At 32.9% G+C, this 12,205-nt stretch overlaps 1 protein-coding gene across 1 annotated transcript; it reads right to left on the minus strand.

Annotated features, from left to right (window-relative positions):
* Window positions 1-7,183: 7,183 nt before the first annotated feature.
* Window positions 7,184-11,934, minus strand: LOC104908084 (SNF2 domain-containing protein CLASSY 4). Its single transcript, XM_010697154.4, has 3 exons — window positions 10,416-11,934; window positions 9,733-9,897; window positions 7,184-9,123 (listed from the first exon to the last, which is right to left on the minus strand). Exons 1-3 carry the CDS (start codon window positions 11,772-11,774, stop codon window positions 7,264-7,266), a joined length of 3,384 nt encoding a protein of 1,127 aa, XP_010695456.3. The 5' UTR covers window positions 11,775-11,934; the 3' UTR covers window positions 7,184-7,263.
* Window positions 11,935-12,205: the final 271 nt, after the last annotated feature.

Consider the following 12,205-nt stretch of genomic DNA (forward strand, 5'->3'; position numbering starts at 1 on the left):
TTTTAAGTTATTTTGTTGTTACTAAATAATAGAAAATTAAAAGTCACGTGTTAAGAACATAAGATTGACGCATAAATAAGAAATATATATAAATTGATAGCTCAAATTCATGACAATGAAACTACTAAGTTTGGATTACATTTCAAAATAAGCTAAGTGCGAGATACAAATTATAAATTTAGATTTGGTATACCTCTTCCTACCGAATTCCAAATCTCTCTAGCTATTTATTTCTTTCGCAAGTCATAGTTGTTTGTAGATCTTATTTTATTTTATATGAAACAAAAAATTGAGTCGAGTCTACGGACTTCTCAAGTGTGAAACATTTTGTTAAGGAAAAGTGTGAAATTTTGTATAAGTGCTCTTATGACTTGGGCTATATAATTATTTTTAGTAATAATAATTATTATTATTATGATTATAATTATTGTTGTTGTTCTTATAATAATGATAATAATAATTATTATTATTAAAAATAAAAATTGTATAAAAGTTGTAATAAAAATAAAACGATAATGATAGTATATTATAAATAAGATCTTATAATGTATTGCATAATAATGAATTACAAATTAATAATATAATAGTAATAATATATTTTATAAAAGATAAGATCTTGTAAATCAGATCAGACCAGATCAGATTAGATCAGAAAAAATAAGTTCGGATTAGATCAGATAAGTTCAGATCAGAAAATTTCAAGTGAATCAACAAAGCCTAATTTATTCTTACGAATAAATTTAATCATATGTGATTTTATTAATCCAATCATATGTGATTTTATTAATCCAATCTTAATGTAAAGTGTTTTTTAAATATTATAGTAAAATTTTATAATTTTTACTTGTTACTCCCTCTGTTTCACAATATAAGGCACACACGATATCCTAGGTCGAACTTTCGTTAATGACTCTCAATTTATGTTGATAAAAAAATTTAAAAAATAATATTATTATAGTATTTTTCAAGATGAATCCAATGGTATGATTTTTATGATTTTTATTTATCGTATTTAAGAGATATTTGTGGTCAAAATAAATTTTCGTAAAACATGAATTTCTTATATTTTAAAATAGAGTAATTATTAAAATGATGCATCGACAAATATGAATATATGATAAAATAAATGAATAAACTAATAAAAAGTCAAAAAGTATTAGGTAGAGGAAGAAAAAGGGACTTAGGGCCTGTTCTCTTCGGCATAAAACAGCTAAACTGAACTGAACTGAATTGAATTGAATTGAACTGAACTGAACTGATCTGAACTGATCTGAACTGAATTGAACTGAACTGAACTGAACTGAAATGAATAGTGATATGTGAGAGTAAAAGTATTGTCAAGAGCTGAACTGAACTAGTCTGAACTGAACTGAACTGATCTGAACTAAACTGAACTAAACTGAAAATAAGCTGGGGAGAACAGGCCCTTATAGATAATTTACTAGCACTGAGTTTTAGAAGTGCAATTATTTAGAAAGAGCTAGGTGCTAATTTCTCCCTTCCTTGTTAGTTGTTACTTGCATGTAGAGATGGCAACGGGTGGGATTGGGGTCGGGTGAGCCATCACCCGCATCCATCACCCGGTTAGATTGACTCTCATCCATCCATCTGTCACCCGCTTTACTCATCACCCGAAATTCATCCATCCATCACAACCGGGTGATTCGGGTGGGTCGGGTGATTAACGGGTGAAAAATCTAAATATCAAATTTAGATTATAGCTATTAAAAAAAATAATGTACCCAATTTCCACCTAAACTTTCCAAAATTATAAATAAATATGTCGATGTTTTAAGCATAAATAAAAGGTGACGTCGCACCATACAAGTTTTAGGAAGTCGTTTTCACAATAATAAAGTCTCGACAACAATACTTCAACAATACGAGTTTTGAAAATACGAGTTTGAACAAAAAATTTAAACGGATGGATAATGGGTCGGGTGCTTAACCGGGTGGTGGATCGGGAGATGGGTGAGAAATGGTCACCCGCATCCTACCCGGATCCGTCACCCGGTTCATCCGTCACCCAGTCTTCATCCGTTTATTACGGTTTTCACCCTTTTATTTAAACAGGGTGGAGCGGGTTACTGGATATCCACTGGATATTGCCATCCCTACTTGCATGATGCATCCCAAAAGAAAATTAATGCTAAAATGATGGGGAATGAAAGTGGTGTAAAGTTTAGGCATGGTAAGTTTGACACTTTGACTACGTCAGGAAAACAAAGTTTTTGTAAATTATACTTTTGGGTTTTTTATTTTCAAATTCCATTGCACTTAAAATGTTAAAAAAAAAAATTGTTTATTTGAATTTAATTAAACTTACTTGAATTTATTAGTTTTTATTAGACCTTATTTGAATTTATCTAAACTTACCTAAACTTATCTAAACTTATTAGTCCTTATTAAACCTTATCAAAACGTATTAGGCCTTATTTTGTGAGAATGTCAAACCTTATTTTTGCTAAACTGAACTTATTAGTCTTTATTTAAATTTATTTTTTCTGATGAGAACTAAAAATAAGGTGATTTGAACATGTCTAATATCTTAAACTTATGTTATATATTAGGCATGGTGCCTCGCCATTAATTATGTTTATCATTTTCAATCTAGTGGAATTAATCTAATTTATAAATATTGAAAGAAAATATCATGTGGATGTCATCTAGCTTAATTGGTAAGTTTTATAGGGATGACACCCAAGACTTAGAACATAATCCTACTAGTCTTCTATGCACACGATGCGTGCGTCGATTGTTTGGGTCTACTCTTAATAAATTTCATCAAAATATATTATAGAAGTGTGATCTATAATTATTGTTATACAAACTACTGTAATCTATAAAAATTTTAGAAATTGAGATAAACATTTAGATGTAAACTTTTATAGTCAAATTAAATATGTTATTTTTTTTTTTATTGAGTAACCATTTTTCTTAGTATGTCAAGTTACTTTGTTAATGCTTATTTTAGTTGTTTATTAGAATTTTTGACCCATCTTTAAATTAGGAAAGAATATAATTGTACAAAATCTGAATATCCAATTAAGTATATATATTTAGATAAGGATAAAAAAGATATTTCATTGGGGACACCATAGCTCCCCCTTGGCTTATAATAGAGATATACGTCACCGCGTTGCACTTAGTCATTCTCTAACACCTAAAAAAAGAAAGACTTAATAAGTTGAAACATATTCACTTCTCCATCCATCTCATGATATAGTTCTCATTTCTTGTTTTGTACAAAAATTAAGGCAAGTGAGACATAAAATGATAAATAATCAATGTAATGGGGAAACAACTAAATTTAGGAGATGGAATGTAGATCATTGGCCAAAAGAGCATTAATTGTATGAACAACTCAACTTTGGGTTGAATAAACAAAGAAAAAACCAGCTTCAAGGCGCAATTAAATGTTTGTGGCACGAAAAAATAAATGTAAACTAAAAAAAGAAAATACCAAAAATGAAATACGACAACAATATTTTTGAACGGTGGAAGTAGGTTACAAACAATAAGCGAAATTCAAATCTAATTAATATTGGGGCACTATGCATTGAAAAAAAAAGTAAGTTTGAAGTTCAAAAAACCAAATGAAATGAATAAAGAAGGTTGGAATAAGATAAGATTTTGAAAAAAAGAAAAAGAAATTAATGTTTCATATCATATTTAAATTTTAAATTATTCAAATGAAATAAAAAAAATAAGGTTGGGAAGAGAAGATTTTGAAAAAAAAAAGATATTTATGTCTCATAATAATATATTATATTTACTTCGATAATTTTAGCTAAACTATTTTTTAAAGTGCAATGTGGTATGTGATCTATAGAAATAGATGATACGATTGTGAATGCGTGAAGGTGAAATATATAAGGGTTTTTTTTTTTGGGAACTCTTGGAATTTTTTACTTACATGTGATCATTTTAAGATAGAAAATGGATGAAAAAATAAAGAAGATTCTATCTGCCTTCTCCGAAGTTTTAAGAGCAGATATTTTAGTTATTACTTAAGGTACGAAAGTTATATAAAAACATTTAAAAAAGTAACGTTTCTCTAATATAACTAAAATAAAATAATGTTAAGGTCAAAATTCATTCTTGAAAATCGCGAGAAAAGAAGTAGGGAGAAATAAAGGCAATAGTTGTTTGTTTGGTTTACAAGAGGTAAGAATTGAACCTCTGTCATAGGGGTGGAAGGAGGACCTACAACTAACATTTGGATGTGGAGGGAGGATGAGTTAAAGCTTTTGTTATTGTATAACATTAAGTTGAGTTTTGGCACTAGTAACAAAATCGGGTCTTAAGAGAGATTACTCATTCTAAACTAATTTTCTTGGGAATAAAAGGAGGTTGATAATATCAAAGTAATATAAACAACAAAATATCAAGAATTTGGTAAGCAACACAAAATGTGCAACTCAAATGTCGTTGCTTCCTATCAACAACAATAATCCTTAGTCCCTACAAAATATCAAGAATCTGTTACAACAATTAATTAACTACGACGAAACGATAATAAATACATTTAATAGAATTTTTCTTTTGAATAATGCAAAAGCGGGTTTTAATTCTTAAAATATGGCAAAAAAAAAATCCCTACGTACCATCCACGTAGGACGGCATGCGAGAATTATTTTTTTTCTACTTAAGTAAAACCGCTACTTCAAATAGCGGTTCATTAATCAAGTAGTGGTTTACTGAAATCCCCAACTCCAGAGTTTGATATGTGTTTGCAACATTTTGCCCAGGTAAACCGTTACTCAGAGTAGCGGTTTATATATATAAACCGCTACTTGAGATAGTGTTTTATGTGTATAAACCGCTACTTAAAGTAGCGGTTTATTTTAAAATAAACCGCTAAACAAAAAAAATAGTTTCTCGCGTGCCATCCTACGTGGACAGTACGCAGGAATTTTTTTTTTTTTTTTGGCATATTTTGGGAATTAAAACCCACTTTTACATTATTGAAGGAAAAAATTCCATTCATTTGCAAGAAAATTTTATGAATGAGCTAAGGCTCAACATTTATAGTCTTATTAATCAAGAACATATAAAGCATGCCTGCCTGTCAAACTTAATATAGGGTGTTTGAGACTTGAGAGAACGTACAAATGATGAAGATAACGTATACAAGTTTTTTTTTACATAAAACGGCAAAATTACAGGTATTTTAGGGAGTTTGATATAAAAAACAATTACTAATTTAACGAATAAAGTTCCTTCGAAAAAAAAATTAACGAATAAAGTTTGATCCTTATGATATACTTCCTCCGTTTTTTTCAGAGTACCCATTTTGACTTTTGATACTATTTGTGATTTATACTTAAGAAAAAAATATAATCATGTAGGATAAATAATGCATTGGCATGTGTGTCCAAGAGAAACGGGTCAACTAAAAAAACAGAAGTAATAGAACTTAAACTATACCTTTATGAAATTATTTGTTTTTTTTTTAAAAAAAAAAAACTTACTTTTAATGGTGAAATGAATGATGTTAGGACTCTTATTCCTATTATATCTTGCATAGATATTATTATGCCTAGTTTGCTAGATTGTGTAAATACTTTTGATGATGAATGAGAATGCAACCCAACTTGATCAAACCTTAACATGATATAATATCGTTCTATGACTGTTATACTTTGTGAATAATAGTGGTTAAAGCAGCTACTAGGTGATTTTGGAGTTCAACATCCTGCAGGGATGAGATTATATTGTTAAAGTCAATCTGCGTTATATATTGCTAAGAATCCAGTATTTCATGAACGTAGTAAACATATTGAGGTTGACTGTCATTTTGTTCGTGATGTTGTGACTGAAGGATTGGTGAGTCCGTCATATGTTCCCACTAAATTTTAGTTGGCAGATATTTTTACTAAAGCACTTGGTAGGACTCAATTTGAATTTTTGTTGTCCAAGTTGGGTGTTCGCAATTTGCATGCTCCAACGTGAGGGAGGGTGTTAGGACTCCTATTCCTATTATATTACAAATAAATATTATTATGCCTAGTTTGTAGGTTGTACAATACTTTTAATGGTGAATGAGAACACAACACAACTCGACCAAATCTTAACCAATGAACTTTAATCAATTTATATATTTCATATAATTCGAAAAAAAATATCAACAATATACTTTCTATGAATATTGTCTTTAAAATTATAAATAACTACTCTTATCATATTGCTTTTGCTTTCACATTATAGATCAGTAATAAAATAGTTAATACTTATATCGGCCCGTTTGGTAGTTGTTAATAAATTGCGGTAATGGGAATGAATTTTAAGTATAGTTTTATTAGGGAAGCATCCTTAAAATCTCCATGGGGAGGCATATTTTCTCCATGGACAAGCAATCTCACCCCTAAACTTGTGTTTTTGTCTCCAAGAGGAAGCAATTTTCATTACCACTCATTACCACCTAACAAGGTGGTATTGGATGGGAATGAAAATTCAAGAAGGAAAGTGGACACTTTAAGATAAATTAGCATTACCATGGGAATGAACAATGATATATTTCACAAATTTACACACAAATTCATTCCCATTACCACCATTTATGACCAACTACCAAACGGGCCAATAGAGTCTAGGATTCTCAAGTGCTCATCCCAGGATTCCTATCTTTGTTAACCAACTTTAGATGAGAAAGTGAAACAAGGAAAGGCAAATACTTCATTTGTTAGCCCAAGCTCACCTGCTTGAGACGGCTTAGTAGAGAATACTAGCTACCTTCTCATAGTTCACATAATTGTTTGCACTTTGCAGCAATCACAACAATAGGTTAGATGTTAAACTTACTCCCTAAATAGGCTCATTAGTTAACTATAAAACCAGCAGATGGATTTTCAATACACTGATTCTAGACTTGTCAATGTTACTCGAATATGGCTACTTGAGTACACGGTTTGGAAGCTAAGCAGGAATGTGTCTAAGCATCCGACTTGAGCTATTTTGTGAAAAATTCCATCACTTTACCCAAAATAAGGTGTTAAAAAGTATCCATATCCACGTCTGATTGTTAAGGATCTGACATGGGTACTCAAGATAATATGTAGAGTCTAAGTAAGACCGTTTCCAGTACTAAGTCTAAATGATGTTTATCAAATGGTGCATGAATTAGCAGTAACATTATAAGTACAATCAAGTTTGTATATCATAACTTGCTAGTCCAGTACAATATGAGCAGCATCAGGCTCAAATAGTAAAGCAGAATAGCTGAGTTATCAGTCACCAAAATACCAAAGGATTCAGACCATGCTATTGGTTTAGAGGACCAAAGCTCTCAATTAACTTGTCAGCTTTCGGCTGGTAAATGATATCCTTAAACATGTGCTGCAATTTCTCATGCTGTCTCATCTCATTCAGAATCCGATCCTCTGAAACACTTGACAATGTGGTTGTGTTCTGTCCTCCTTCCCCTTCAGTACAAGTAAAAACTTTCTCAGAAAGGCGGTCTTTTTCCACTTGCCTGTAGTACTTGTCTCCTTCCAGTGTTCCCGCGGTGATCAAATGATATACAAATACATCCTTCGTCTGACCTAGCCTATAAGCGCGGCTTATGGCTTGCCTTTCAACTGATGGGTTCCATACAACATCGAGCAACACCACTCTTGAGGCACCAACTAGGTGAATCCCTTCACAGCATGCCTTTGTCGAGGCTAGTAGAACTCGTGCTTCACTTCCTGGGTCATTGAATAGCTTGATCAATGATTGCCTTAGTTTCGGCCTTTGCTTCCCTTCCATGAACAAAAACTCTGTCCCCTCACTCCAATTCATATGTAATTTCAGCAAATCTCCAATGAAGGTCAAGGGATGCAAAAATTGGCTAAAAACCAACACTTTCTCCCCTTTACTAAGCTTAATCAGCTCAAACAAAAACTGAGTTTTCACCCCTGCAGCCAAGTCTGTTTTATGTTTATTCAGTGTCTTCTCATCTACAAAATCAGGCAGTGGTTCAGACGTGCATAAAAGCCACGGGTGTACTGAAGCAATCGATACCAAGTGATCTGATTTTAGTCCATTTCTAACATTTGCCAAGTGCTTAAAATATGTCGTCTGTAACTCAGAAGGATTCAAAATCAGCACTGAATGGAACAACCCGAGAAGAGTCGTCCTTAAAATCTCCCCTTTATGAACATGAACAAAGTGCTTCATCCGGTTCCTCAAATCCTCAATCTTTTTATCTGTTTTAATTTTCGGCCCACCTTTCAAATAAACTCCGCGGTTAAATGGATCTCCAAACTCCTCTCTTACTAGAGAAATTGTATTGTACAGCTCCTCAAAGTTATTCTGAAAAGGAGTCCCTGAAAGTATGATTCTTCTCTTTGTTTTAACCTCGGATAAAACCTTCCATATCTTACTAGTCTCATTTCTTGGTGTGTGCCCTTCATCAAGAATCAATACACCTGTCTGCTCAAGAAGGGCTTTCTTTACTATCTCATATCTTTCCTTCTTATGTGAGTCCTTCTTATTATGTGTTTCCTTCTTTTCTTTGTCTTCCCTCTCACCAGCAAGTTGCTCAAACAGCGTGTAGCTAATTCCCAATATTCCCTTTCCCATGGCCCAAATACAAAGCTTTGTCTCTCTAACAGCCTTGCAGTTCTTGAGATTATCCACATATGCAAGAGCCTCAATCTCCTTTCTAGAGAGTTCAGCATTGTTGAGGTTTAAAAACGGGACATCTACATTCCATCGCGCAAACTCCTCTTCCCATGTGAGAAGCATGCTACTAGGAGCAATGATGATAGGTTTTGACATGGAGTATTGCTTTATGAAAGATTGTAGGAAAACAATGGCTAACCGAGTTTTCCCTGTCCCAGGAGCATGGCAAATGATGCATCCTCCTAAACCATACTTAGAAGTGTTATTAAGGTTTTCGAGTTTTATTCCTCCAGCTACATTAGTCCACATGAACTCGAATCCCTTCTGCTGGTGCTCATATAGTTTATCCTTTGTTCCTGGAATGAGATCCCACACCGTACCTCTAGTATCATTTTCATGATCTGCTGCAAAATCCTTGTTTGAACCAGGAAGCTCAAATCTGTCAGAGCTGACATTTGTATCGTTTGGAAACATTCCGCAGTGTCTGTGTTTTGAACTTCCAAATGGATTCTTGTTCTTCACATGCAAAACCCACCAAAACACAAGATTTCAAAAACAATGTGACTGAGTAGAGTAGTTCATTATACCAGAATTCAACAATATTAGCATAATCTGCATAAAAGAAAATCTTTAAAAGAGCAACTTTGGAAGGCTTCAACTATGTGTTATATAAACTAAAAGCGAGTACAACAATTAACCGGTACTGTCACACCTAGCGAACACCGCAACAGGTGCTATTGTTAAACAAGTCCTAAGTGGGTATTAACAAGCATAGTTGCAAAAAATATAGGTGCATCAGCATGGTACAATGTAATCTTTTGGACAGCAATTAAATCATAGTAGTATAACAAAGAAAACAACCAATGCCTTAATTGGTAAGATGCCAATTGTAGTTGCAACTCTTGAGAAATTAAGGTACATTCCTAAGTATAGACATACTAGTTGCTATCATACAACTGTACTAAGCATAGTCAGATGCTCAAACAATTGATATACGAATCTTTAGGTTCAAATTACAGAAAAATACTGCAGTACTATGAGTCTGTAACCATAGCTGTATAGGAGTAATTTTCCTTCAGCAAGCAGTACCATATGAAATAAAAGATATGCAACGCTTTGACTTACAAAATCTGGTGTTACATCTCTTATCTCAAGCTCCACAAACAAGCAAAATTTACATCTGATTCCAATTTCTTCGTCGTGTATTAGATAATGCTTTCCTTGGCTGCAAAGTTTCTCTTGCATAATTGCACTATCGCAAAGAACAGCGTCTTCTTTTTCATTGTGATCCTGCAAATCACCATGAAAAAACAGTTGAAAAAAACTTGTTTCATTGATTAATTACTAAAAAAGGTTCAATTTTATGAGTTAAAAGGAGGATGACAGAAAATTTCACTGGGTTCTGTTTTTTGTAGAAGCCAAATTAAAGAAGTTATCATTTACTACATTTCAATATTATTTACAGTTTTCTGTACAAAAACAAAATCATTTGTTCTTCAAAAAGAATCACCAAAAAGAAGAATACATGAACACCCTCATATTTGGCATTACTACTGAAATAGCCACACATCATTATTCCAATAAAGACCATAGATTATTTTCTGCAATTATGAACATGTATTGAAAGATACAGATAACAATTTAATTCCTTCTATATGAAGAACAAAAAGGTAAACACTGCCATTATCATAAAAACTACTTATGTCATAAGCATATCAAGTGAACAAACAAATCAAAATTTTAAAGCATGATAAGATGTCTAATCAAAATTAGTAAACACACTAATCACTTAATGAGAAAAAACTTACCAAACAAGAAGTCTCTGAACCGATATCAATAACTCCAAGTCCGAAATTGAGCTCCTGGAAGAGGCTTTCTAACTCGATTTCATATTCGGATTTTTCATCAGGTAACACAGTCTTAACACCAAAGCGAAATTTTCGGACAAGATCCTCCTCATGATCCATAGATGTTACAAAGTAGTCACCTAACCCTTTCTCCAAGATTGTATTAAGCAAAATGTTTTCAATTTCCTTAGGCTTTAGCTTCTTTTTTCTATGCTTCTTCTCAAGTGTAGGCTCTACCTCAACATTTTCCTTCTTGGGTGGCCTCTCTTGTGTCTTCTCTCCACCATCATCAGGCAGCTTAGAGTCCTTGCCATGAGCTCGAAATCGATATCGAGATCCAGATGGAGATGAAAATGGAAATGGAGATGGAGTTGTCTCATCCACGGTTATAGGAAAATGGATTGTCCCTGATTTTTTCCTAGGGGAATTTTTCTCTATGGGATTATCAATAGTGGTTGCTCTCTTTCCATAATCACCACTCGAAACTTGCACTTTCTTCTTCCTTTCATGCTTATTTTTCATGACTGACCTACTACCATTACCATCATCACAACCACCATCATCATGAACATGATCAAAACCACCACCATCATCATGAACATGAACATGATCACCACCATCTTCATGAACATGAACATCATCATCATCATCCGAACTTAAAAGCTCGGAACTCGAAGAATCTTCCGGATTCTCTTCATCAAAATCATTATCACTATCAACATTATCATCTTCCTCACTTGAAGAAGAAGAAGACTCAACATCTGAATATTCTGCTTTCTTTTCATTTATGTCCTCAGTAACATGATGATCCCCATTATCATCATCATCATCATCTTCAGAACCATCATCATCCATCCCCAAAGGATTCCATCTCTCCTCTACAATTTCCACAGAATTATCACTATCCTCACACAATAAAGCATAATTCAAAACGGTCTCTTTCTTTTCACATAAACCCTCATCAAAAACATTATCAACATGATGAACATCATCAAAAGTTCCCAAATTTGCAGTTTCATCAACACCCATCTCAGTCTTTATAGGTGAATTTTTCTCAAATTCAGAATGACGAATTCCTTTTAAAAATTCTGCTTCATCAATCACCATTGCTTCCACATCATCATCACCATCATCATCATCATCATCATGACGACCCATTGAAAAGTACCCAGTACCATTTTCTTTCTCTTTTTTCTTCTTAAATTCGGTTTTAGCTTCAATTCTTGCCTTTTTATTCGCCTTGAGTAATTTTTCCATGTTTATTGATCTTTGAAGCCTTGTTCTTTTCCCAATTGGTGTATAATTCGAAGTGTAATCCATGACTTTTGATATGAAACAGGGGAAAACAGAGTTATGGAAAATAGTGGAAGAAGATGAACAGTTTTTCTCTAATTATGAAGAGAAAATATAAAACCGTTTTTCTCTGAAGTACTCGAGAAAATTAATGCAAGTTGAGTAATAAGAGTGTAGAATGCTCAGAAAAAATAAAGATGTGGAGGAGAGAGAAAATGCGAGGAAGTGCAAGTGAATAATAATAGCGGAGAATTTGATAATGGTGGTCTAGTCTTTTTCCTTTTTTTCAGAACAAGAAAAAGGGCGCCAAGAGAAGTGTAAAGAAAAAGTGTTGTTTTATGCCAATTTTAGGAAATTAATTAGAGGCACTGCCAAAATTTAGGGTTTTCTTATTAAACTCACATAATATATCATACCAGAGTTCTAAAAAAATATAATTAATTTGCCGAAAAAGATAA

This window comes from Beta vulgaris, chromosome 5, assembly GCF_026745355.1.
Source record: "Beta vulgaris subsp. vulgaris cultivar EL10 chromosome 5, EL10.2, whole genome shotgun sequence".
Taxonomy (NCBI): Eukaryota; Viridiplantae; Streptophyta; class Magnoliopsida; order Caryophyllales; family Amaranthaceae; genus Beta; species Beta vulgaris.

What these genes read in the sequence shown, in the direction of transcription:
- LOC104908084 (XM_010697154.4), bottom strand. Translation starts at nt 11,774, where the DNA reads ATGGATTACACTTCGAATTATACACCAATTGGGAAAAGAACAAGGCTT. An exon ending in GTTCAGAGACTTCTTGTTTG is followed by an intron (nt 9,898 to 10,415) that starts GTAAGTTTTTTC and finishes GGTGATTTGCAG; the next exon opens with GATCACAATGAAAAAGAAGA. An exon ending in GAGATGTAACACCAGATTTT is followed by an intron (nt 9,124 to 9,732) that starts GTAAGTCAAAGC and finishes TTGCATGTGAAG; the next exon opens with AACAAGAATCCATTTGGAAG.